This window comes from Onychostoma macrolepis, chromosome 20, assembly GCF_012432095.1.
Source record: "Onychostoma macrolepis isolate SWU-2019 chromosome 20, ASM1243209v1, whole genome shotgun sequence".
NCBI classification, from domain to species: Eukaryota; Metazoa; Chordata; class Actinopteri; order Cypriniformes; family Cyprinidae; genus Onychostoma; species Onychostoma macrolepis.
Window position 1 is genome coordinate 2,910,378 of NC_081174.1, and position 27,133 is coordinate 2,937,510.

Consider the following 27,133-nt stretch of genomic DNA (forward strand, 5'->3'; position numbering starts at 1 on the left):
GATCTCGTCTGCTCTCCTCCACACATCAGTTCTCGTGTTTGCTCTGGATCCTGAAGTAAAGTCCGTTCAGAAGCACTGCTGTAATTTGGGCTCAGGTTTGCAGGTCATTTGCAAACTCTTTCGCTTCAGCCTGTTATTGTGGTACAGTAATGCTCTCAGATAGTAATGCCATAGTACTGTCAGATATACCACAGTACTGAATGAGGATTTTTTAAGATGGCAAAACCATTGTTTTTTTGTTGTTTTAGATGTTTGTCTATTTTGTTTTTTGGGCTAGTGCAAATAAAACATCCGAAATACACATTTAAGTGTTTATTATTTATTGCACTTTATGTATTTGTCTGTAGATTTCAATGCATATTTTTAAAGGCGCTTTAGCAGCTCTTACATGCACCTTTAAAAACTGTACACTTTTATTCCTATCTATATTCTGAAAGGTTTTAGTGAGGGGGTTGTTCATATATCGTTTTATATATAAATGTACTTTGTGAAGGTTTTAGGCCACTGGTATTTTCAGCAGCTAAAAAGTGGTTCGAGTTAGTCAGTTATTTCTATCTTTTGCTGTAGTGTGTCAGGAGGAAATATCAGTTTACATTTCCAAACATTCATTTTGCCATTAATTGTAATAATGCAGTGAGATTTTTGTCTGACGACAGCCAGTGCTCCTCACAGAGATCTGATCTGATCATCATCAGTCTGTCTGGAACGACATGAAGAAACAGAAGAACTGTATCATGCACAACAATTAATAAGCTCCAATATATCCAGAACTCTGCAGCAAGGGAATCTTCTCGCATTACTCCCGTTCTACACAGACTTCATTGGCTACCTGTCCGTTATTGTATTCAATACAAGATTCTCCTCATCACCTTCAAAGCACATCATGCTCTGTATATTTCTGATCTCAGTCATACTTACTCTCCAGCTCGCACACGATCGTCTGATACTGGTCTGCTGTTAATTCCACGACACAAGTTAGCATCGTTTGGTGGACGAGCGTTTGGTGTCTCTGCCGCAACACTCTGGGGTCTTTCTTCATTACAGGATTTCAAAACCCACCTTAAAACATATCTTTTCCTTTCTTGTTTCTCTGATCTCTGACTGTATGATCTGATTCATGCCATGGATCTCATGTTTATCTGTAGTTTGTGTTTCTGTCTGCTGTCATGTTTATCTGTTTTGATATTGTAATGTGACCTTGAGTTTGCAGAAAGGCGCTATATAAAATAAACTTAATAATAATAATAATAATCTTGCAAAGCTAGATGAAAAACTATGTGCTACTGTACCAAGGACAAAAGCTGTTTTAAATGCAAAGGATGCTCACACCAAATGTTGATTTGATTTAGTTAATAGAGGTTAATTGATAAATAAAATCTATTTATAACGCTATTTTTGAAAGCATCCTCACTTTACAGCATTTATCTTTGCAGGAAGGTTTCTTGAAGCGTCTTGGAGACACAGTTCTTCTGGATTTAGTCTGTCTCAGTTTGTTCTGTTTCTTCATGTCGTTCCAGACAGACTGATGATGATCAGATCACATCTCAAAAATCTCACTGGATTATTATAATTAATGGCAAAATTAATGTTTGGAAATGTAAACTGATATTTCCTACAGACACACTACAGCAGAAGACAGAAATAACTGACTTAAAACCATTTTTTGTTGGTGAAAATACTAGTGGCCTAAAACTTTTTGCACAGTATTGTATGTATGCCTGCGTACTTCAATGTGAGTTCCTGAGGTCATTATTAAAAGCCGTTTGAAGAGCATTCCTTCTGTGTGTGTGACTTAAGAGAATGACACTATTTTCCCGTCTAAATACTGTAAAGCTGATATAAAGCCACCCAGTTTTATATCAAGCTGATGTAAAGCTGCTTTGACACAATTTGCATTGTTAAAAGCGCTGTACAAATAATAGTGACTTGACTTGTGTGTTGCTTAATACATGACAGTCCCCTTATGTTGCCAGTATTTATGTCTATTTTAGTTTGTGCATAAAACAAGAACATCTGTCAGTCTGTCAATGGGGCATGAAAACTTTTTTATCCTTTTAATTAAGCTCTGTGAGCTCATTGGCAGATATTTGTTCTCGTTTTAGTCATAAACTCACTTTCACAAAAAGCAAGACTCATCATCTTCTGCCGTGGAGTAAATGCATCTTGATTTAAGAACCTTTAGTCATTCGCACTGGAAAACAAGACAGAAATACAGAGGAAGAGCACCGTTTACTGCAGTGTGATCAGAAGGTAAAGGACAAGATACTTCTATATTCTAATTAAGCTATTTCTTTTTGTAAATTTGTTTTAGTTAAAAAAGTAATGTAGGTTGGTTGGGAATTGCCAATGTTTTGACTTTTAGGCATTGCTAAATCTCATTGTGTTCTCTCTAGGCCTCGAGATTTAGAGATCATATGTGACCCAGGGCCACAAAACCAGTCATAAGGGTCTTTTTTTTTTTTTTAATTGAGGTTTATACATTATCTTAAAGCTGAATAAATAAGCGTTCCATTGTCGGATCGTACAATATTTGGCTGAGATACAACTATTTGTAAATCTGGAATCTGAGGAGCAAAAAAATCTAAATATTGAGAAAATCACCTTTAAAGTTGTCCAAATGAAGTTCTTAGCAATGCATATTACTAATCAAACATTAAGTTTTGATACATTTACAGTAGGAAATTTACAAAATATCTTTGTTTAATATCCTAATGATTTTTGGCACAAAATAAAAATGTATAATTTTGACTCGTACAATGTATTGTTGGCTATTGCTACAAATATACCTGTGCTGCTTATGACTGCTTTTGTGCTGCAGGGTCACGTTTGGGCTTATTTTGCTCCCTTGAGTTTATGGTGATGGAAAGGGTTTGTGTGAAGCACATGATGACACTAGAGGTCAGTGTTGATTCTCTGTTTCTTGTCTCTGTTCTTTGAACTGGTCTTAGTTTTTGTACACTATTCTGTACACTACAGTCAGTCTTTGTCTTTTGCATCATTTTGATACAAGTTTGTGCCAAATATCATAATAAGCTGTCGTAAAGCTGTGATCATGTGCTATCAGCACCACTGACATCTGAAAGAATGGCGTTGTTTGGCATGGTTAGTGGTCATCGAGGTCAGTCAGTGTCTGTCTCTCAAACACACATTGTGATTTTGTTCCTCGTGCTTTTGTTTAGGCAAAAATCTAACTCTTTAGGGAACACAAAAAATTGATGTATTCTGTAGTAGATAGTGGATTTGCTGTCTGTACAAAAATAGCTACTTTTAAATGCACCTCAAAATAATCAGTCTATAATGGATTGATGATTCAGTCGGGCTGAAAAGCCTTCATGTAAACACAAAAGTTGATCTGAATGGATTGAAAGAAGTTCTGCAGACTGGAAATAATCTGATCAATATAGGACCTAATTAAGCATGTGAACACTTGAATGCTACGATCTTCTCTGATTATCGGAGTCAGACATCCCTTGCACACATGCACGGTGCTGTTTACACGTGTGTATTACGTCCTATGAATGTGTGCATGTTTATTAACGTCTCATGTTTTATGAACTGGTTAGTAGAGGAGACTGAATATTTACTACTACCGTAATTTATTACCTGCTAGAAAGCTTTTCTGATATAAATGTCAGCTTTCCTTTTAGATTTGTCATCAAGGCAAACGGCAGTCATATTTGTGGTGCTGTAACTCTGGTGGCTTCCTTTGGTTCGCATGAAAATGAGAATCAGAATTTAATAATCTGGAATCAGATTGGATTTAGCAGCACGTAAACACTGAGGATCAGGCTAGCACTCTGATTTAAACAATGTATGGCTGCAAGAACTAATCTATGAAAATAATTATCAATATACACCACCAGTCAAAAGTTTTTTCATGTTTTTTTAAATACTTCTCTTCTGTTCACCAAGCCTGCATTTATTTGATCCAAAGTACAGCAAAAACAGTAAAATTTTGAAATATTATTACTATTTAAAATAACTGCTTCTATTTGAATATATTTTAAAACATAATTTATTTCTGTGACGCAGCTGTATTTTCAGCATCATTACTCCAGTCTTCAGTGACACGTGATCCTTCAGAAATCATTCTAATATGCTGATCTGCTGCTAAATATTTGTTGTTATTATGATGTTGAAAACATCTGAGTAGAATTTTTCAGGTTTCTTTGATGAATAGAAAGTTCATAAGAACAGCATATATCTGAAATAGAAATCTTTTGTAACATTATAAATGTCTGTATCATCACTTCTGATCAATTTATAGCATCTTTGCTAAATAAAAGTGTTCATTTCTATAATCCCCCCTCCCCTCCAAAAAAAATAAAATTAAAATAAATAAATAAAAATTATACGGACTCCAAGCTTTTGAATGGTATAGTGTATAATTTTACAAAAGCTTTTTATTTCAGATAAATGCTGATCTTTGGATCTTTCTATTCATCACAGAATCCTGAAAAAAAAATGTACTCGACTGTTTTAAATATTGATAATAATAATAAATGTTTGTTGAGCAGCAAATCAGCATATTAGAATGATTTCTGAAGATCATGTGACACTGAAGACTGGAGCAATGATGCTGAAAATACAGCTGCGCATCACAGAAATCCAAAAATTTAATTTGAACATATATTACAATAGAAAGCAGTTATTTTAAATAGTAAAAATATTTCACAATATTGCTGTTTTTGCTGTACTTTGGATGAAATAAATGCAGGCTTGGTGAACAGAAGAGACTTCTTTAAAAAACATTCAAAATCTTACTGTTCAAAAACGTTTGCCTGGTAGTGTATTTGATTATTGATTAATCTGTTATAGTTAGATTATTTGATTGTTTTTCGTGCAGGCTAGTCCTGACAGCTATCTCTGATAAACTTCACAGGCTTCACTCATATATTTCTTGAGAGACATAAAATACAGGTTTGAAATTCTACATGTTTTTATGAGAGCAGTCACAGTGAAGGGAGTTGATGGATGTAAACGTGATGTAATGAGTGTGTGTTCCTCGGATTTAACATTTGGTCTGTGCTATTGTTTTATCATTTTTAATTTAGTGATTTTAGCTTGCTTTAAAATGCTAGGCAAGCAGTTGCTTTTGTTTTTAATGTAATGTTTAGTAGATTTAACCCTTTTGCACATCATGTATAGCATGGCCTACTGTATACATTTGTTCTCATAGTCTTCAGATCGCACGCAGTTTGGACGTCAACACTGATGTGCACGGATTGCGTCATCAGATTCCAGAAATCAAGTACTTGTGATTAGATTTCATTTTAAAATGCTCATAATTGGATTACAGTTACTTTTTATGGATTAAATGATTACATATTATTCACACAATGGCAGTAAATCATTCATAATTTATTGATTCTCCCTTTTGTCTCTTTCTAAAAGTCTTATTGTGTTTCGTATCATTTAGCTTTGACTGTATTCACAATATAGAGTAGTCATGTAATAAATTTGCCAACCGTGCATCTGAATTTGGTGCAAAAGCAGCTCTTAAGCAATTAGATCATGTATGAAACGAATAATTATGCAAGTTACTAAACACTGGTGATGGTAATATCTCAATGATTGAACAACACATTTGCATGTTTACAGTTCATTGATGTCAGTTAATGGTCACATTGATGTGCAGGTGAACAAATATTTCTATTTTTAGTGTTCGAGTGTTTAAATAATTAATTTGACATTTTTATGATTTATTTTATTATTCGTTTTTATCAACTCACAAACCCACTGGTGTTCTTACATTAACGCTAGTTTGGGAAACCCTGGTGTCATGTAACGTTAAATGCATTTTATGATTCTCTTTGCTCTGTGTTATATCAATATGGTCCATTTAATGGTAAGAGCAAGACAAGTTAGATAAAGCCATCTAAAAAGTAGTTAGAATACATGACCAAAAATGAGTCATTTAGATTCCGTTAGTAACTACAGTTTTCATCATGTGATCTGCAATCTACCCAGCTCCGGATGTGAAATAACATAATGGATTTGTCTGTTCAACATCTGTTCAGTCTTCAGTAACAGTGAGGATGTGGTCTTAGTCTTAGAGTAATTTAATCTCAGGAGATGCTGCTGATGGTTATGCCTAAGTAAAGGTGACTTTAGAGACTTTGACTAACCGTATAGTCAGATGGTAGGATGTGTAAATTCATCAGAGGCTGATCGTACTCATCTGGACCGGCACACAGCAGCACTAATGACTCTAATCAATTAGATGAGCGTATTATTTGCTTCCCACAGAGACAGAGGATTGCTGAAGTATCTCCTGTGCAGAGATTTCTAGAAAGCGACACATTTCCTTCACATACCTGCTCCTGTCCGCCCACAGATCTCTGGATTTATTCTGTAGGAAGCTGAACTGTATTCTGTCTGGATGCACAAATACATCCCCATCATCTTGATTCCCAGGGAATACAGGGCAGTGCGAGGCTCTCTGGTTGAAAGCACCTGCCAAACGCATGAATGTAAACGTAAAAGGAGCGTTTATTTCTTCATCTCTCAATCGGCATTGCATTATATGTTTGGATCCTTTAAATATTATCTTACTATACTAAGTCATATTTTTGTAGATATCGAGTGATGACTGATATTTATATCATTTTATGTCAGTATACGCTTGTAAAGATCTCATTGATTTACATCACAAGCAGCAGAATTTCATCATGAAAATATCGGCATCTGCAGCAAACTGCATATTTTTACTCAGTTTGGGCTTCTGGAGAAAACTCAGTTGTTTTCCCTTCTTGAATGTGAGAGCTACTTGTTTTATATGCCAGACTTAATACATTTTCATTTTTTTTTTTTTTTTACCATTTACCATGTCCCGTTGTAACAGCTGGTTACAGTATTATTGTGACATTATTGCTTTTTTGCGGGTTTCTGGTTAAATCTCGTCAGTGTTAAGCGTCGCACACGGCGTCTCGTCTCAGATAAGCTCCGCTCTCTAAACCTCCAGCAGCTCATCCACTCATTTCCAGGAATCACTGCTGAATGCTCCTCACTTCTGCTTCTTTCTGATCTGATCTGAGCGCTCTGAATCCCTGGATATTATTTAAGAAAGGCGTCTCTCGCCATAGTGCTCCTCTTGTGTGTTTCTGTTTCAGTTTGGTGTTCTGTTCACATTGCATTGTGTGTAATATTTTGCATTGATATAGTATTGCATTATGGTGATTGTGTGGTGTTGAGATCATGCAAACCCAAGATGCTTCATTACAGCGGATCACACTGCCATCGCATGTCTAACACACATCACACTGCTTTGCTGTCTGGCTCCTACAGATATTCTCGGAAAGTCCAGTTATGACATTTAAATGCACGAATGTGAATATCAAGAGCACGACACAACGTGATTTATTCAGTAACACTTTACAATAAGGTTCATTAGTTAACATAACACTTCCACGGCATTTATTAATCTTAATGTTAATTTCAGCATTTACTAATGCATTAAAATCTCAAGTTGTGTTTGTTAACATTAGTTAATGCACTGTGAACTAACAATGAACGACTATTTTTATTAACCTACATTAACAAACATGAATAAACAGTGTAATAAATGTATTGATCATTGTTTGTTCATGTTAGTTAATACAGTAACTAATGTTAACAAATGACACCTTGCTGTAAACTGTTACAATTTATTCTGATTGACTACCATTTTCATTATTTCATATAAAAATCTCTGTCTGCAGCTGAAGCCATAAACTTATGTTAACTGAAATCAAACTTATTTTATTTCCCCTAGTTGCAAAGGCAACAGTTCTTATTTTTATTTAGTTATGTACTTGATGTACTAAAATAACTAAAACGGATAAATGTTTAGTGGTTTTTTCACAACAAAATAAACATCAAATATGAATGTAAACTATAATAGTATCTCAGTGATGCTAAAGTAACTCTGGGTCTGATGCTTCTGACTGATTGTTGTTTTTGTGATGATACACTGATATACTCATGCTTGAGAGATGAGTTAAATCACACACGACTGAAAATACCTTATAGTTTAACTGTACATTTTTATTATTATTATTGTAGTTATTGCACATGATTTTGTCATTGTTTTTTAGGTTATTATATTGCGAAGTGTCACTTGTGCTTCATTTATTTGGAGATTTCCTCATGTTTTCAGTGGAAGGCAGACATTGATCTCCTCTCGGTCAGAGTTGGTGTGTTTGCTCAGACCTGGAGGTTGGTGGTTTCTCTGTAATATCACATGAGCTGTGTGTGCGCTGTGGCCCGTATCGATCGGCGTGTCTGTTAATGCGCTGATAAGGAGCAGTGAGAGATGGACGTGTTTGTTTGTAGGAGCCGCTTCAGTGAGACAGGAAGAGCTCTGCATTTCACAGAACAGTTGTGAAGAAATGTTCATCAATCGTTTACATGCAGTATATGATACTGGGGATGACTGATGGTGTGTTACTGATGATAATGGTCTCATGTGGTAATGGTTAGTGACTCTGGATAAAAGAGAGCACATGTTGTGTGTGATTGTGAAGCAGTAATGTGTGGCTTGCTTTGTTACGCTGATTGTTGTGGTTTTGAGTGGTAATGGACTACTAATAGATGTGCGTACTGAATGTGGTGTTTAGTAATGAAATACTGTGACACAGTGATGTCAGGTGTCAGCTTTATTTCTATATATGACCATAAATTACGGAGTAACAGTTTACTCTCTTAAAAAGAAACAATCCAGTGGTCGAGCCGCCGCCTCACATGCACACACAAAATATTCTTAGTAGTGTTCACCGGACTAAAATTGAAATAATCCTGTTAACATAATAACACAATATAAGTGCATAAGCTCAAACTTCAATGAAAAGCATGTAAAAAACAGTAATAACGGAATCATTAATATTTTATTTCTTTCAGTTGTACATAAACAATATATTTAAAAAATGGGGTTCTCACACGTTTATAAGCAGTGGTGGATAATGTAGCTGAAAGCCACACTTAAGTTAAAGTACAGACAGATAGATAGATATATTCTTTTTTATTTTTTATTTTTTTTTACAGATATCTTACCGGAAAAGGACTTTGGTAAAAGTTGAAGTCACTGTTTAGAATATTACTTGAGTAAAAGTCTTAAAGTATGTGATATTTATTGTACTTAAGTAGGGATGCACCGATACCACTTTTTCCAGTACTCGCCCGATACCGATACTTTTATTTTTGGTACTTGCCGATACCGAGTACCGATACCGATATTTTCATTGCATTTGTAAATTTTTTAAATATTGGGTACAGAAACTAAAAGAGTATGTATAATGTTAGTTGGTTAACTTAATTTATCAAATAGATAGTCGAACCAAAATTTATTCAGACACCTTCAACAGTTCTCACATTATCACAGTTTATTCGCTATAGTTTATGGTAGTAAAATATGACAAGAACTCAGAGTTAAACTGTGTCAGAACAAATTCAGCTTGATAATGTCAGATAACTTTGATAGAAAGGTATGTGATGGATTACAATCAACCAAAATTATTCAGACAGCTGTTAGTGTGACAATATTTACACAACTATTAATACTTTGTCAGGCAACCCTTAGCCTTAATAACAGCCTGTAGTCTCCTGGCATGCTGTCAACCAGGTGCATGCAAACCTGAACTGCAGTTTTTTTCCCAGACTCGGTCTGAATAATTTTTGGTTTTATTGGTAGTCCACTGTATGAAGAATTTTTGGATATAATATGTCACAGTTTACTATATTTTGCTATCCTCACTTACATAAATGAACTATAGTGTCCTGCACCCACTAGTAAAAAATATCAAAAATTATATTTTGGTCTCTGAATAATTTTTGGTTTGACTGTATATCCTTCGATTATTTTCACACTTAATTATGCACATTAAAATGTATTTTACAAGTTTTTGTTACTTTCACTGTTCTTTTTTTTTTTTTTTGCTCTATGGTACATCATCTTTAATTCAGTTGCATTAGAGCTGCTAAAATCACGCGTTTTGCTGTAATAATGCAGGGAACCACTCGTTATAAATCTCCTAACTGTGATATTTTCAGAAATAGAAGTCGAGTTTTTCTTTGCTTTTCTTTCTAATGCAGAAACACTCATGAAGCAAGCAAAACATGCAGAACGCGCGCACGTGTTTGTACCGGTGCAGAATGAGAGGACAGTACAGCCTCGCACACTTCACACAGGCTGCTAGTTTCACTTTCGCCAGAAAGTCGTGTATGCTTAAGGTTGAAAATAAATGATTTATTTTATAGTGAATGCCCCTATAAATTGTCTTATATTTACGATTCATTTTTAATCCAAGTGATGCATGCTATGTGAGCGAACATCTCTCTCTCTCCGTCCCTCCCTCCCTACCGTTAAGTAACTTGTGCATTGCTTTGCTTTGCTTGTTTTTGACATATCCGACCGAACTACAAACGTTCCAGTGATGTCTGCATGTTGTCCTAAGATGTAGCTCAGAGGGGACATGGATGCGTTTAACCGGCAGTTACAAATGCATAAATAATGCTTTGTTTTAAACATTAAATGCTGAATACTGATATTTGAAATGATTCAAAACATAAAAAATATAGTTGAAATGTGAATTTAAAACCGCCAGTAGGTGGCAGCAATCAGTGTTAATGAGTGAGTCATTGAGATTCATCCGATTCATTCAAACAGCTGATTCATTCAGGAACAAAGCACTTGACTGTTAATGAGTGAGTCACTGAATCAAAGAGCTGATTCATTCAGTAAGTAAACACCGTCTGTTGCTCAGAGATGCAAAACAGTGCTGTCATCTTTGTTTGGAACTATTTTTGTTGGCAAAATTGAGCAACAACAGGCAATATCATGTCTAAAATGTAAGTCACTGCTAATTTTATTAAACTTGTATAAAATGATTATTAAATTTTTATCATGCTGATATCAGAAAAGAAAAAAACGGCACTCTTTGTATGATATAGATTAACTATATTAAAATACATAAATATAAAACACATACAGAGGCATTTTTGCCATCTACAATTTAGAATGCCTTGAATTTGGGCTTTTAATAGACTAGTAAATGATGTGTGTGCACTCTCTGGGTGTGTTCTTGTGATGTACTCTGTAACGTCAGATTGTATATCATTACAACAACACTTACCGTATTATCGAAGAAGATACACTGTATATCGCACACACTCCAGCCTTGACTTGAGTGGCAAATGAAATCGATCGCAGTAGTATGAGCACTTGTTTGCACACGAGCAAAGGTGTTTTTTAGGAGTCTAACCACTCTTTCGCTTGCTGTCAATACGTGCCTGAGGGAGGTTAACACATCTGTTGCATGTTACTGGCTTCAGTACACGCTCTAACTGAGAATAAAACACGACTGGTAATGTACTTCACTGCAGGCCGTGTCTTGGCGCAGCAGGTCAGGGGATCCCTTTCCCTGTGATGCGCAGTCTTAATGGCCACATCTGTAGCACTTCTCACTGCTCTTCATATCATTTCACAGCAGCACTGAGTCATTACTTCTGGTTCCAGATTTTGGTCATATTATCGCTCAACTCTGAATACTCTGCAGGGAGCAGACCAGAGGTGACTGTGGCAGAGAATGAACTAACATTTGTGTTAGATACAGGAGAAAAAGCTCAGGAGAAAGCAGAGGAACTCAATGACAGCGCACAGAGCATCTGCTGAAGGTCACTTCACTTGACAGAATGTGTTTGTTCGCACACTCTGCAGAGGCTTCATATTAGAGGAGTATAATGGTGTACTTCTGTAAGTGCATACAGTATGAATGACCATACTGTCAGATAATATGCATGTGGATATCGCTCATCCAAGTGCATTTATGAACAGGTCAGTTTATTATTCATTTAATATAAATAGTTATGAGTTAAACTGAATGTCTAAATACTTGTTGCGATGCTTAATATGAAAATAAACGTAGTTTGGTTAAATTATAGAGGTGTCTTTACACAGCTGAGTTAAGGCTGCTCTGTGCCTGATCAAAATTCAATGTAAAGGCACAATGACGATAAACGAAGCCCGCTCAGACCAGTGTTATTGTAGTATTATCAAGTTACTGTTAGCGTTTTTATTTTCATATTTTTTCTGTTTTCATTTTAAGTTTTAATTTAATTTTGTTGTGTTTTTGTCCTTTTTAGTAGGTTTAGTTTTTTATGCATGTCTGTTTATTTTTAATTTATTTTTATTTCATTTTTAGTTATTTTAGTACATCAAGTTAAACTATTAAAAAAAATGAGAACTGTTGCTATGGCAACTAGCTGTAATTTTAATGGAAGTATTTTTATATTTTATTTCAGTTAACATTTATTTTGTTTCGGATACCAATTTTTTTTTTTTTTTTTAAACTAAATATAAACAACTGTGGCTTAGACCCACTTCAGCCGCTAGTGTCAAAGCATACAGTTGTAACTGCTGTACTTTAGCTGTGTTTTTGTTGGTTTTTTTCCAGCAGGGTGTGTAAAAACACCTACAGTAAACGCTGCCACCTTTGCAGTGGAACAGATATGTGCTTTATCTTGTTTAAACATAATCACGATCGTTGTACTGTAACTGTCTCATCTCACACGCTTTATACCCGCAAACAGCCTCGTACAAACCACACCTGGGACTAATAAAACTCAATAAAAACACCCAAGCCTCAAATCGTTTACACCGTTTATTTGAGTCAAATATCTTTAGTGCTGGAGGGATGAGCAATGACTGATGGGTAAATTTCCCTCTGATGTTCCTCTCTTAGTGACCTTCACACTGAACATGTGCGCTCCTTTCAGATCTGTTCAGTCCACTTCATAGGGCCCTTGCAGTCAAAAGTAACGCACCTCAGACGACACTGCTGTCAGCATTAGTGAAGATGTTACTGTATTGTTCGGACTGTAAGAATGACCTGAGTTCATCTCTGATTGACTGATGGTGTTGAGCTGTACGAGCTGAACAACATACGACAGTTTCTAAAAATCACACCTATCTAGATGTGCTTGTAGACAAATGTCATGTTAGCAAACAGCGTTTGTGTGGGCGGAGCCTATCTGGTGCACTGTAAAAAGTGATAAGTTGACTTAACTTCAAAAAATTGAGGAAACCCTTTGCCTTAATTTTTAAGTACATAATTTTTTTTTTAAAAGTTAAGTGAACTTGACAATTCAATTAACTTATTTTTTTAAATTATCATTTACTTAAAAATTTCCTCAATTTTTTGAAGTTAAGTCAACTTATCACTTTTTACAGTGAGAAAATGACAGTTTTAAAGGAGCAGTCTGTGGAAGCCATAAAAGGTCATTTTTAGTTTATATTTATAATTCTTACTTTTTTCTCAAATTCCGAGATTATATTTCACAATTGTGATGAGGAAAACCAACTCTCTTTCCCCCCGGGCTCAGAATCACGAGTTTTATATCCCTGAGAATCGACAAACTCGCTGTTGTTGAGTTAATAATCGAGTTATAAAGTCTGAACTAGGAGATATAAACTTACATTTGTGCGAAAAATAAAAAGTTTAAATAATATTTCATGCTGTAACTGTAAGGCTAATACAATATGTCCCCTATGAACTCCATATGTGAATATTATGTAGATCTATGCTGTAAAAGTAGGGTAATCAAAGCAGGTTTAAATGTCTGTGTTTAGCTTCAAATGCTATCTTCGACTCTGACATCCAAAGGCACATCAATACTGTTTTTTTTTTCTCTTATTCCATGGATTTTACCTGTTTCCCTCTGCTTGCTCCCAGTGTTTTTCTGCACGCGCAGCTGCAAGTGACGTAGCTGTGACCTCTACTCTAAATTAGTCTGCAGTATATCTTAAATGTGCTGTTATTGATTTCAGCCATTTTGCAAACATTCACTAGACTTTGATCCAAACACACGTATGCTGTCCGTCCATGACAACATCATATACAAGTTCCACTTATCTGAACGTAAGAAGCAGCTTCTTCACACAATGACACCCTAAACACACCCCAGTCAATCTCTCATGATCACTGCTGCAATCACAAGAGACCTCTGGACTCGCTGAGTGACAGCTTGTTAAACTAGTCAACACTTTGATTTCGGGACCAATTCTCACTATTAACTATGAGTTAGTAAGGTACTTGTTAAGTTTAGGCATGGGTGGGTTAAGGGATCTAAAATATGCTCATGCAGAATATGACATTAATATGTGCTTTGTAAGTACTAATAAACAGGCAGTGCAGTAATTATATGCATGATAGTTAATAGTGAGAATTTGACCTTAAAACAAAGCATTGCCTTAATCTGCGACTGTCAGCGTTCTGAACTTTATAAGCTTCAGAAAATAAATATTTTAATTAAGAGGTTTCTGAATCTGAACTGAAATTGGCAACTAAAATATCAACATGATAAAAACTATCCGGACTATAATAACCCTGGAAGAGTGTGAAACGAGCTGAACTGTTATAAAGAGGAGTCTTATCAAGTGTTTAATGGTGGTGTTGCTGCAGTGACCTCTTAGTGTGGACTTTGGCTTCATAAAGTTTGAACTGTGGGCTCTTTATGTAGCATTGCGTAACATTTATGGCATTAGTAATAGCGTGAGTCAGCAGCGTGTGACATTTCTCAGCATAAGCAGCAGCAGAGACACATCTCACATTGTGTCCGGCCTCAGACGACCGGCTCTAATGCTGCCGTACAACAGCCAGATTACAGGCTAATCGAATCTGATTTCAGAGGGGCAGAGGTGTGACCGGGGTCATCGGGTGGGACTGCACTGTGTGTTTGTGTTAGATGCGGATGGGTTTGTGACTATACTTACAGTGAATCTCACATGTCATAATTCACTTCAGAATCAGAAGACCATTTGTATTTGTTACTGGGTATTTTGCATGAACAGCATTAAAGTGCTCGCCCCAAATATGATCATCCTGTCATCAGTTACTCACCCTCATATCATCCCAAACACAAAAGATCATCACTTGAAGAATATTGGACACGGAAGCATTTTGGTGACCATTGACTTGCATTGTAAGAACAGTTTTCTCAAAATATCTTCTTTTGCGATCTGCATGAGGGTTAGTTAATGATGATTTTTAGGTTAATGATCACTTTAAGCAGCATTGTGTGAATTAGAGGTGAAGTATGTGTTTTCTGTATCTAAACAGATGGATATTTTGAATCAGAATCAGTCTGCTAATGACTTACTGTACAATGACTCTGAACGATCAGCTGAGACGAGAAGTTTTTCATGACAGTGACACACATTTTCCACAAAAACTTGTGTCCAGATGTTGGTTTGTAATTTCATTCTGATCGTTCTCAGTGATGATTGTCATTACTGTAATACAATAAGGAACACAATTCTGCCTGGACACAATGATAAGTAAAAGAAGGAAGAGGATAAATTTGCTGGAAACTGTGTCCAGCCCGTCTGTGTGTGTGTGTGTGTGTGTGTGTGCACCTACTTAGGCTTATTTTTGGGACAAAATTGTACAAAGAAGTGAACTAAATCTGACAAAACTAGGTCCCTATGATTTCAGCGATGAAACACAGAAACCAGTCATAAAAATGGGATTTACTGTATAGCATCAAATATCGTTGAATTTGACCAATTTGTTTTGTTTTGTTTACTGTAACTTGCCCAAATTTTATTTATTTATTTTTTGTTAAGGTTAGAGTGTTGGTTTGGGGTTGGTTGTAGTATTTGTTGCTAGCTATACATAAAAACAAAAGTTACTGGAATGTCTCTGTTTACTGTAGTGTGTGTTTGTGTGTGTGTGTGTGTGTGTGTGTGTGTGTGTGTGTGTGTGTGTGTGTGTGAGTGTGTGAGTGTGGCTCATGTCAGGCTGATCTCTGCTCCAGATGAATCTTCGCAGCACTTTGTGGAAAATACCAGGATAGTTCATGAATTGTAAAGCCTAATTATTAGTGGTTATTTTGTCTGGTGGTGTAATTAGTAATGTAGTGGCTTATAGTCACTGTCAAGTGTGATATGAGTTAATTTAATTGTCAGAGGATTTGATGTCAGATTAAACTGTGATTAATGAAGCGAACACACACAGCTGTTTTTATTTGCACAGAAATCTCTTGCTCAGGATTATGAGTGTGTGAGCAGCAGCCAGATGTATGTTTTAAGCTCTGTTAGTTCACTGAGCTCAAACACACACACACACACTCAGAGCAATAAGCCGCTGTCCATTCCAGAGCAATTATTTAGGCTGGCATGAGGATGGAGGCGGAGCTACAGTCGGCCAATCTCCCACCAGCCCCTCCACACACACACACACACACACACGCTTGCATAATCGCAGTGGAGCGAGAGACAGTCGCACGCTCATGGTTGGATTGTACCGCTGCTCCTGCGCTTGAGGACAGAGAGGCCAGACAAAGGCAGGCGTGATGGGGCAGCTGTGCTGCTTCCCTCTCTCCCGACCGGAGGATAAGCTCAGTAAGTGTGTGGGATCAGGGATCTGCGAGCGTCGTGAGCGCCGAGGCTGTCTGGATGATGCTTGAGCTCGGATGATTAGCGAGGTTTCCTGCGCTGATTGGGGTCTGGCTGGGGGGGAGTGACTGTGCTCTGGATGTGTGCATCAGCAAACCCACTGAAATACCATTTAGATGCGTGATAATTACATTTAGGTCTACAATTAGGGTTAGGATCATGATCAGCTCAGCTCTCAATCTGTAGTGAAGGTGCACCAGGCTGTAGAAATAGAACTGTAGCTTTAAATGAGGAGAAGTGTTGTGGAAGAACTCCTGTGACATTTTTCATGTTGTAGTCTGCTAGTTGTGCTTCACTGTTGTCTCTAGCAGTGTATGTATGTTGTGCATGGTATGTTCTTGTCATTTCACCCCGCAGTTCCTATATGCGGTGTAATTGTGCTTCAAATGGGATTGAAATATCATAATTAAGTCTGATCATACGAATGGTTTACAAGTGGGAAACTCTAACTGTAGATGATGCACGAGTGGTGATGTTGGAAGGGCTGTGTCGATTAAAACAATGGCAGAAACACTGATCTGTAATATATCTATAATCTGTAGTGAATTATGATAATTGATTTTGCAAGTCATTTTAATTTTGTGTGTAATCGTTTTAAAGGCGTGATGTATGTAAGTGTTAATCGATCGACTTTCACATTTGCTGTATGCAACAAACATTTAGTTGTGATACCAAGTGATAGCGTCTTGATAGTAATTAATAATTTTCATTATTTTGAATTCGGATGTACTTTTTGGGTTTTCTGTTTATCGATATATCTTGTTTTTTATTGGCATTGATGGTTCCACAATGAACCTTTAACATTCATGAAAATTTTCCATTGCTCAAGAGGTACTTTATAGTGGAAAAAGGTTTTTTTAAAGGTCATTTTATTTTAAAGCTGCATTGTTTTGGTTAAAAATGATCTGAAATAAATATTTGAGCAAGTACATAACCCGATTCACAATGGTTTGCTTATAATAATGATTTCTAATTTGAGTGGTACCGGTAGGAATTCGCGGAAAATTCCAGCACACTGCCGTCATTACGTCACGTCTGTAAACAGAAGTTGTCCCGGCTACTAGGCAGGTGACGGATCGTTTATAGCCTTTTCTCACAGCAGCTGGAATAATTAAACTTATTTTGATGGCGGATTGTAATCCAGAAAGGATTCTATGAAACACGTGTGACTGAAATTAAATTATATTCCAGTTTTAATGTACGTCTGATTACAGATAGCCTGGGATTACACAGGATTTGTATTTTAAAGAGAACTAGTTTGAAGGAAGAATAATTTGCTTTTTGGGTTAAAAAATTTCTGAATATAAAATTTGAATGGTATGACAATTGAAATCTACACAGTAATACACACTATATACACATAGTCACGTAATGCTGATGTTTTTAAAATGAACAATTTGAGAACAAAGTAGAATAATAATAATAATTTGCCCGTTTTTATGTGATATGAGCTAATTGATCGTTAGATCTAATCACCACTGGGTAGCATGATTTATTGTAATGCTTTTTTCCTCAGTTGGTCAGAACAAAAGTGGCAGACTTTTTACTTACTCATTCAGATGGCAATATACAGTGAAAATTCTTATTTGGGTCATATATTCCAAGACGTAGGCTAGAATCTGTGATTCCTGAGTACAGTATCCACACATACACTCATTAGATTAATCCGCGCTGGAGCCTAACCCTACTGCCATGTTTTGTTCGGTACAAGCTTACCATTTGCATTGAAGGCAGCACAATTCCACGTTATTTTGACATTAGGATGCGTCTCACAGTCACCACAGAGAGGGGCCCCCACAGAGCCGCGGGGCCCCACAGCAATCCGTCATTTTTCAGATGAGCCTCAGTTTGACGGCAGGGAGTGCAGGCGCGGCACATGGTGCGCACTAAAGCTCGTGCCCTACTTAGAGCTCACATGAGGAGCAGTAAGTCACGCGCGAGAGAACAGCGTGCTGTATGCATGGGAAGAGCTCATGGGGCTCAGGAATACAGTGTGTTTATGAGGCTGACGGGGTCACAGCGAGATCTCAGCATGTGTGTGATGCTCTCCGAGCTGGAGCTTTGTGTTAAAGCAGTGGGATGCATATAAATAATAGACACTGACACACACACAGCATGGCCTGCACATTCACAGGACACTGTCTGATATCCTGGAGATGAGGAACACAAACACACGCTCCCCACCTGAAGAACAGCATCTGATGCTGCTCTCTTAAAGACGTCTCAGCAGATGAACAGAGGCTGGTGGCTTTCTCTGCTGCTGTGTGTGTCTTCTGTTTGTTGAGATGAACTGAAGGACGGTGATGCATCAGAGCATAAACACCAGCCTTGAGCTCAGAAAGTACATAAGGGTGTGTGTGTGTGTGAGTGAGTGAGTGTGTAAGGTCAGATTTTATTACCTTGTGCGGTTCTCCAGAGATACAGTGCACACAGATAAGAGCTCCCAAACTCACAGAGTACTCAGTGGCACACCAAAATAATGCTGGACACGACTGTATGATTCACATTTTTTATGGATCTAATTTGAGCTGAGGCTGATTTGCCAAACTTTCAGATTTGAGACTAAAATAAAAAGCATTATGAACCACCAACAAAGATCTGTTTCCAGACTGAAGGCTTGTTCACACAAACAAACAACAGCGCTTCAGTCGGCAGTAGCTGTCAGCCGAGAGGGATTTTATGATGGCCAGTGCTGATATCTGAGAGAGCCGGGTGGACGATGACCGATAGAAAGCTGATGTATATCAGGGTGTGTTTGCATGACAGCGGTGGACTAAACATGGAAAAGAACACTGTAGTAAATTAACCCCATTCACACTGATCTGTGAAAACAACTAAAATGCTGTACTATTCATGCCAGGCCAGTAGCTGGCGATGTCAGTTTGTAAAGAAACCCACGCATGCATATAGACTAAACATGTGATATGCATGGACATGACATCACCATTTTCACAAATTAGCATTTGTGTAGTTTATGCAGACACAATCAATGTGTAATTTTCAAAAACTGGCACTTTGAAATCCATTTTCAAAAGTTTGTGTTTTCAGGCTCGCCAACAGCCAGAGCACACAGTGGGGGGCGTACTCTCCTCAAACCACCACAATTATCAATTCAAGTTAAATATGCTTGAGAATTGTTAATTAAGGTCTTGGACACCAAGAGCGAGACAAATCGTAGATGAAAGGCCTGTTCACACCAGGAGCAAGACAATATTGTCAAACTGAATGAAAACCAGCTTCACTCTAGTACAATAGATGGGACTAATTGACAAAAGAATTGACTCCAGTGCATTAGATGGCTGTAACAATTGCCATTTTTAGCCCATTTAGGCAGTGTCCATTCTGGAAACATGTCACAGTTGCACTGGAGAACCCAAAAACAGCTCTGCACGGCGCCTTAAAACTGCTGCCGTAAACACCAGTAGCTTACAAAAAACTACACTGACAAACAAAGGTTGATTGGATATATACTTAACTTATATGAGCATTATAAGCAGCTCATAATGGTACAAAGATGAATTAAACAAATTTGGACATTAAAAATGTAAGTTGTGAAAAGCAAAGGCCATGATAGGGCATGCTTATTTGTGGGCAGGTTATGTAGTAACAGTTTTTGCATCATTGGCTGTCAGGCAGTGGAATTGTGGGCTGTTACTGAGAGCCTTACTGGCCGTGCACCAGCACCGTTTCACTGGAATTGAGTTCTTGAAATAGCAGCTGGCGCTTTGCTTTCTAAAGTGGGTGGAAGACAAACAGACCATCCTAAATGCACATTGTTCCTCGATGGGAAGCGCTGGTTGATTAGCGGTGAGACGGCTCATAACACTGATCTCTCCAGCACAGATCCTGACCTCAGGCCCACAGGAGAGAGACAGGAGATGAGGCTTCCTGAGGAAATGCCTTTCAGAGAAACAGACATTAATTCTACACGCCCACTGAACCAGTGATTAAAGAGCGAAAACAACATAAAACTGACTTGAGGAGCTGCTTCAGGATATTTTTTTTTAGAGAATATATCTTTGAACTGACCTAACATCAGTGGTTATTTAAAGGAATAGTTCACCCAAAAATAAAAATGTCCTCACCCTCAGACCAAGATTAGGATGAGTGTGTTTCTTCATCAGGTTTGTAGAAATGTGTCTCTGCATCAGTGTCTCAGCAATGGATGCTCTGCAGTGAATGGGTGCCGTCAGAATGAGTCCAAACAGCTGATAAAAACATCACAATAATCCACACCACTCCAGTCCATCAGTTAACATCTGGAGAAGACAAAAGCTGAAACTAATCCAGCATTAAGACGTTTATAACTAGAATACGAGTCCATAATAACGCTTCCTCCAGTGAAAAAGTGTTCTGGAGTGAATCAGGAGAGAAATCTGCAGATCAAGCAGCGTTTACAAGACAAAACAGCTCTAAACTAATATGTGGCTGGATTATGGACTTGTGTTTTAGCTGGAAGCGACAGTAATTTATTACAGTTTGTCATTGAACAAATATCAGGAATCGCAAGCTTTTGTATTAGGTTATGTTGAAACACTAAAAACACTGTAACAGTAGAAGATGAGAAATCAGTCACTTTTCAAGTGAGAAACATACCCCAATGTCATAAACTTAGCTCTTAACACACAGAAAGTCACATTATTTATTACTGACCAGAGCACAGAGATGTTGAAACCGGAGTCCATTTAGCCTGCTTCAGTTTTTCAAATAAAATCTAGATCTAGTGTTAATGAAAACCCTTTATTTGTAGTCTTTTTATTTAATGCAGAAAACATCACAGAAGTGTAAAATGAGCAAAGGTCAGTCCAAGTCTGATCCAGCGCTTGCATTTTTCAAGATTACTGGCTGATTTTGGGAACAGAATGGATGAAACTCCATTAATAGCCACTCTGGATATCTTGATTTACATGTGTTATAACAACACAGTTTCACCACTGTTAAAGGTTTGTACAGAATGCATCCAACAGTTCAGTAAAGCTTGATGGACAGCAAGGCTTCTCAGTGCAGTGATATGATTGGCTGTTTGGCCTGTCAGTCATTTATCTGTAGTAAGTGATTAAGAATGTATTGTTAGGAAAGTTTTTCTCAGATTGACTTCACAAGAATCGCACGCTGAAGCTGGTGGCCGGCTGGATCGGGAGGAGAATGTGTGAGATGTGAGATCTGGAGATGTTCAATGAGTCAAACATAGTGCAAGAAGTGATTTAAACCATAAATTGATTGATTAGATGTTGTAAATGTATGCATCGGCTTTTTTTATGTATTTTAAGTGTCTCAAAGGCTTTCTGATCCTCAAGCAGATCAATGTTATGAAAGCATCCCAGTCTTTTAATGTGACTGAATATTAACCTGAGATTTCAAACATCAAAAAGCAAGACAATTTAATGTAGCCAGAATCTGTTTCAGGCGAGAATAACAGAGACACTGGAGAGGCTGTAGTTGTGTTTTGGCCTGTGATTTGATGGATGATTCAATTAACACCAGTCAGTTGTTGTGTTGCTGTAAACCAGGCTCACAGTACACGGTACTGATATGAGCATCAAATCAATTATGGAATCAAATAAAGCTGCCCAATTAAACAAGTTAGTAATCAAGAGGATGATGCAGTTCATTGTGAAGTGCTGATTGCTGCGCTGCTTTCAGATCTGCTTCTGTTGTATCAGTGGATTGTGTTTTTTACGTGTTTTTGCTCTAGTTGAGCAATGAGTGATGTGATGACCGTGGAGAATCAGGCTTGAAATGAGTGTCAGGAACTACAGCTGCTCTTATTCTAATCACCCAGGAGTAGATGTGGCCAAATAAGGCATTGATTGTGCATTTTCAACATTTAATAATCACAATTACGGTATCAAGGGAAATAACCAATCAAGCAATGTCATTATTGTTATGCTCGTGGAGCTGTAGAATCAAAGCCGTCGTAATTGTGGAGAAATCTGTGATTGGGAGACCGCTAATCAGCTGATCTGATGTGATTGAGACTGAAGCATGCGCTCATGACCAGTGCTGGGGAAACTTACTTTTAAAAGTAATGCATTACAATATTGCGTTACTCCCTAAAAAAAGACCTAATTACGTTACTTAGTTACTTTTTATGGAAAGTAATGCATTACATTATTCTGAGTTACTTTTTAAATCTGGGCAGGGCTTGCTTGTTTGTTTTTAATATAAAAAGTACTTATTTTACAAATGTAAAAGTGAAGTGAATGTGCCTCAGACTGAAGGAGATGTAGATTCACGTCTGTACAGTAGAGGACGCCACTCAAACTAATCACATGAAGAATATGACGCAGGAGAAGAAAGATCAACACTATTCAGTAATAACTAAAATAAAACACAAATGTGTCATTTTTGATTATTAGTGTGGTTAAATCGGATCATCGAAGGTCAGTAGCAAAGTCATTGGTTAATAAAATGGGATTAAATACGTAAATGATATCTTATTTAACATATTTAATTAGTGCAGGTTTGTATAATATTCTGAGTTTGCATGTGACTGTTTTATTGATTGTGAGGAACACTGAATGTGTTTTTGTGCAGGTGAGATGAGTAAATAATGTTGATATTTAGTCTAGAACTACAGTAAGATCATGTTCTTACTCCTGATTTCTCTCAACATGGCAACCCCAGAGCTGTCCATCAACACATGAGAAACACAGTAACTGGTGTGACCTATTTGAGAAAGTAACTCAGATATTGCCTTCTAAATTAAAAAGTAATGCATTGCTTTACTAGTTACTTGAAAAAACAAAGTAATCTGATTACGTATCTTGCGTTACTTGTAATGCGTTCCCCCAACACTGCTCATGATGGTGAATCAGCAGCATCTCGTCCTGCTTCATCACACCATCTGTGTGATCCTGATGGATTTTGATGCTCAGATTGTGAGGAAATCACTTCAGGTTGCTAAATATGTTGTTTATCTTGCAGATCTTGTGCAAAGCAGGCAGCGTGCCACACGGACAAGTACGTGTTCCTCCCTTCATGTCTCTGTGTAGTGTACTTCAACCCCTCACTACCCTACTACTGAGGGACTGTAGACACAGATTCACCCCACTGTGTTTGCAGTAGTCAATAACGTCATCCATTGTTTGAGGGATGCACAATATATCGCCGAGCAAATCAGTATTTTAACTTCTCTGATTGGGCTGATATGCTGGAAGCAGATATTATCACAGCTTATTGTGTCTATTTTAGCCAACAGTGAGTTATTTTTCTGTGCCAGGTTACAGAAGTACTTGGAGACACAACGTGTGAAAGTAATGTTTTTCTTCCTGATTTAAGCATTGCATTAGACAAGTCTAACTGATCCAGTCTAACATACAAATGATCTGAAGATCGTGTGACGCTGAAGACTGGAGTAATGATGCTGAAAATACAGCTGTGCATCACAGAAATAAATTACAGTTTAACATACATTCCCATAGAAAACAGCTATTTTAAATTGTATTAATATTTCAAATTGTTACTGTTTTTATGGGATTTTGATCAAATAAATGCAACCTTTGGAGAGCAGAAGAGATGTCTTTCAAAAACATTTTAAAAAATCTTACTTTTTAACAATAATGTATTTATTGGTTATCAGCTGAATAATTACTGGCATCGGCCAAAATGTCCATATCTGTGCATCCCTACATTATTCTTGTTGATATTCCTGTTTATATCAATCTAATGATGAACAAAATATCTGAAGGCTGAGAAAGAGCTTTAGTTGTAATCGTGACGTCCTCATTCACACCTGTAACCCGTGTGAGTGACAGTCACCGAGGCAGACGTGTGTGATGTTCAGATCTGTGTGTGTGTGTGTGTGTGTTTATTGATTCCTCTGTGTGTATAGGTATTAAGAAGGCCCCGGCGCCGGACGATGAGGAGTTGGTGAGTCTGAGTAAGCAGCTGGTGGAGGATGCCGTGTTGCGGGCCGTGCAGCAGTACATGGAGGAAACCCAGCAGAACGGCACCGCGCCGAGAGACGAGGCTCCGCCGGGGACCGCCAGCAAACTCAACACCACCAAATGAGCGCGCGAGCCCTGAGCCGTCCCCCGAGCCGACCGGCGGAGAGCCGCAAACGCCTCCACCTGCCAGCGGCGTCAGAGTGCAGCCGAGAGCGTTTGAGCTGAAGAGAAGGCTTGTGGAGCACGAGCGAAGCCAAGATCAGCCGGATCTCTGGACACACGCAGCACTCAAACTCTACTTTACTTTCCTGCCTGTCCCCGTCCTGCATCTGCTTGACTTGGCAACACTTTATTTTGATGATCCCTTTTGAGCATGCTTTTGACTGGGGCTGGGAAAATAAATCGATGCATCGCGAATCGAGAAATGATTCAGCATCGATTCTGAGATTTTCTGAATGCATGGCGATTCTTTCTGGAGTCGATTCTGAGCGTAGTTTTGAACAGCAGATGGCGCTGCATGCTTCAGAATCAGCCGTACTTCCAAACCCTTACACACACGCGAACCTAAAATAATCATTCATAAAATTCAGTAAGGTTGAAGCGAATTACAAGGGTGCTCACAGTGGGCTGTGTTAACATTAATCTGGCATCATAAAAGCGTTCTGAGCCAAGGTGAAATTACAGACTCAGCCGAACACACAAGTGCTCTTCATCGCTCTTCATCAGCATAGAGCGCCATCTGCTGTTAAAATCTAACTTCAGAATCCATTCCAGAGAGAATCGCCATGCATTCGGAAGATCTATCCACGAATCGATTCTGCATCGATTTATTATCGCTGCCCTACGTGTTGACTATAAGTAACTTTGCACCTACAGGTCAACTAACTCTCATTAGAGTATTAGTAGATCGTCTGCTTAATGTCTGATAACTCTTTATTGTCTCCCAACAGACATTCTACTGACTATAAGTAACATGTCAGCTTATTCTAACCCTAACCTACCAGTCGACTAATACTCTACTAACACTCTAGTGAGGCTTAGGAGATATGTAGGTGCATTGTTACTTACAGTCAACACAATGTGTTAAAGGGAGCATCAAAATAAAGTGAAACCTTTGACTTTATTTGTGACGGATCGTTCAGAGAACGCTGCTGTAGTGTCCGGAGGTGTTTGAGTCTGTCAGTGTTGCTTTGTCATCTTCACATCTGACAATCCCAGCGAACTGCTCGGTTTGACTGCCCATGAACTGCAGGCCTGAAGCCCGATCCGAACCAGAGCCATCAGAACCGCTCATGAACTCTGTGTTTGTGTGTGTGTGTAACCCTGCATACGTGTGCGTCCGATGATGATGTGTGTGTGTTGTTTGTGCCGTAGGGTGTGCGTTTGCTCAGAGCAGAATGGATCAGGAAAGAGAGCGCAGGCGGACGCAGGTAGAGGCCATAAAGACACTGTTAGCACAGGAAAACATTCGAGCTAAGATCCGACAGGAGCTCGACTCGGCCGTCAGAGGGAGTCCACACTGAAGCTCATGGACACACACAACCATCTCAAAGTAAATCACACACACACAGACCTTCACTGGCGTGCAAACCAGCAGAACATCTCTCACACACACACACACACACACACACATTAGTTCATACTGACACGAGGCCGGCCTGAAGTAAGCTCATTGTATGATTTTTGGGGGAATTAAAATGTATATGAGCTGGTTTGATGTCTATAATGCTTCAGATAAGCAGCCACAGTGGCCTTAGAGAAATCACACCATGTTATATTGCTGAAGAACATGCCCTTTCAGTTTCCTTTCATTCACAGATGCGTATTTTCACCAAAATGTGTCTTTTTATGCTCCCTGTTCTGATCTTTCTTGAGTTCGGCCGTATTGATGCCATGTAAACAGTACTATGATGTCATTGGTTTAGCGTTTCGTTTCCCATCTGTCACTTTTTTTACTCTTAAAAATAAAGGAGGAGATGACAGCGAGTGGACGTGATTCATTCTCTCAGCGGGTCTGTGTTAATGATGGAGGTTGAGATTGTTCTCATACTGTAGATCGGCCTTGTATCTCAGAATCACGTTGGCAGGGTTTCTCTGAGAGCTGCTCACTCTACATTTGCAACGCCTCCGACTTTACGTTTGACTATTTCTCTCTCGTCCTCTGAAATAAGCATATTGCCTGCCGTCTGCTGAGCGTGAGAGAAATCACAGCACTCCGAGGCTCTGGAGTTCTGACACGAGATCGAGAGGTTTATTCGAGGTGAAGCTGTCACAGGCAGAAATGAGTTTCTTAAGCCCTATTTCTCAGCACGGCGTCTGTAGAAGAATGATTGCATGGATAAAACTCAGGAATTCAGATGCCAAATAATTTAGGACAAGTTTTTAAAACTTAAAAAAAAATAAAAATCTGATGAATTGAGTTCACTTGTCTCATGGTCATTGCCACATAATATGTATATAATATACAGTTTGTGTCAAATGTTTTATGTAACTGTTATTTATTGAGAGTCATATAAACTTACACTTAATTTTTTTTTTTTAAAGAAATTAATACTTTTATGTTGCAAAATATTTCCACTTCAAATAAATGCTGTTTTGAACTTTCTATTCATCTGCAAATCCTGAAAAATAAAATGTATCACGGTTTTCACAAAAATATCGGCTGCACAACTGTTTTCAACATTGCTAATAATCAGAAATGTTTCTTAAGCAGCAAATCAGCATATTAGAATGATTTCTGAAGATCATGTGACACTGAAGACTGGAGTAATGATGCTGAAAATACAGCTGCGCATCACAGAAATAAATTACAGTT

At 38.0% G+C, this 27,133-nt stretch overlaps 1 protein-coding gene across 5 annotated transcripts in view; it reads left to right on the top strand.

Annotated features, from left to right (window-relative positions):
* LOC131526808 (A-kinase anchor protein 7) overlaps positions 1 to 26,737 on the top strand; it is a 58,872-nt gene extending 32,135 nt beyond the window's left edge. For 2 of the 5 annotated variants that reach the window (XM_058755364.1, XM_058755363.1), the window contains exons 9-10: positions 23,357 to 23,392; positions 24,264 to 25,833. In XM_058755364.1, coding sequence (XP_058611347.1) covers positions 23,357 to 23,392; positions 24,264 to 24,442 — 215 coding nt within the window. In that variant the 3' untranslated portion in view covers positions 24,443 to 25,833. Of the gene's footprint in view, position 1; positions 3,965 to 23,356; positions 23,393 to 24,263 lie in introns of those variants that run through there. The other 3 variants (XM_058755367.1, XM_058755366.1, XM_058755365.1) reach the window with 3 other exon arrangements.
* Positions 26,738 to 27,133: the final 396 nt, after the last annotated feature.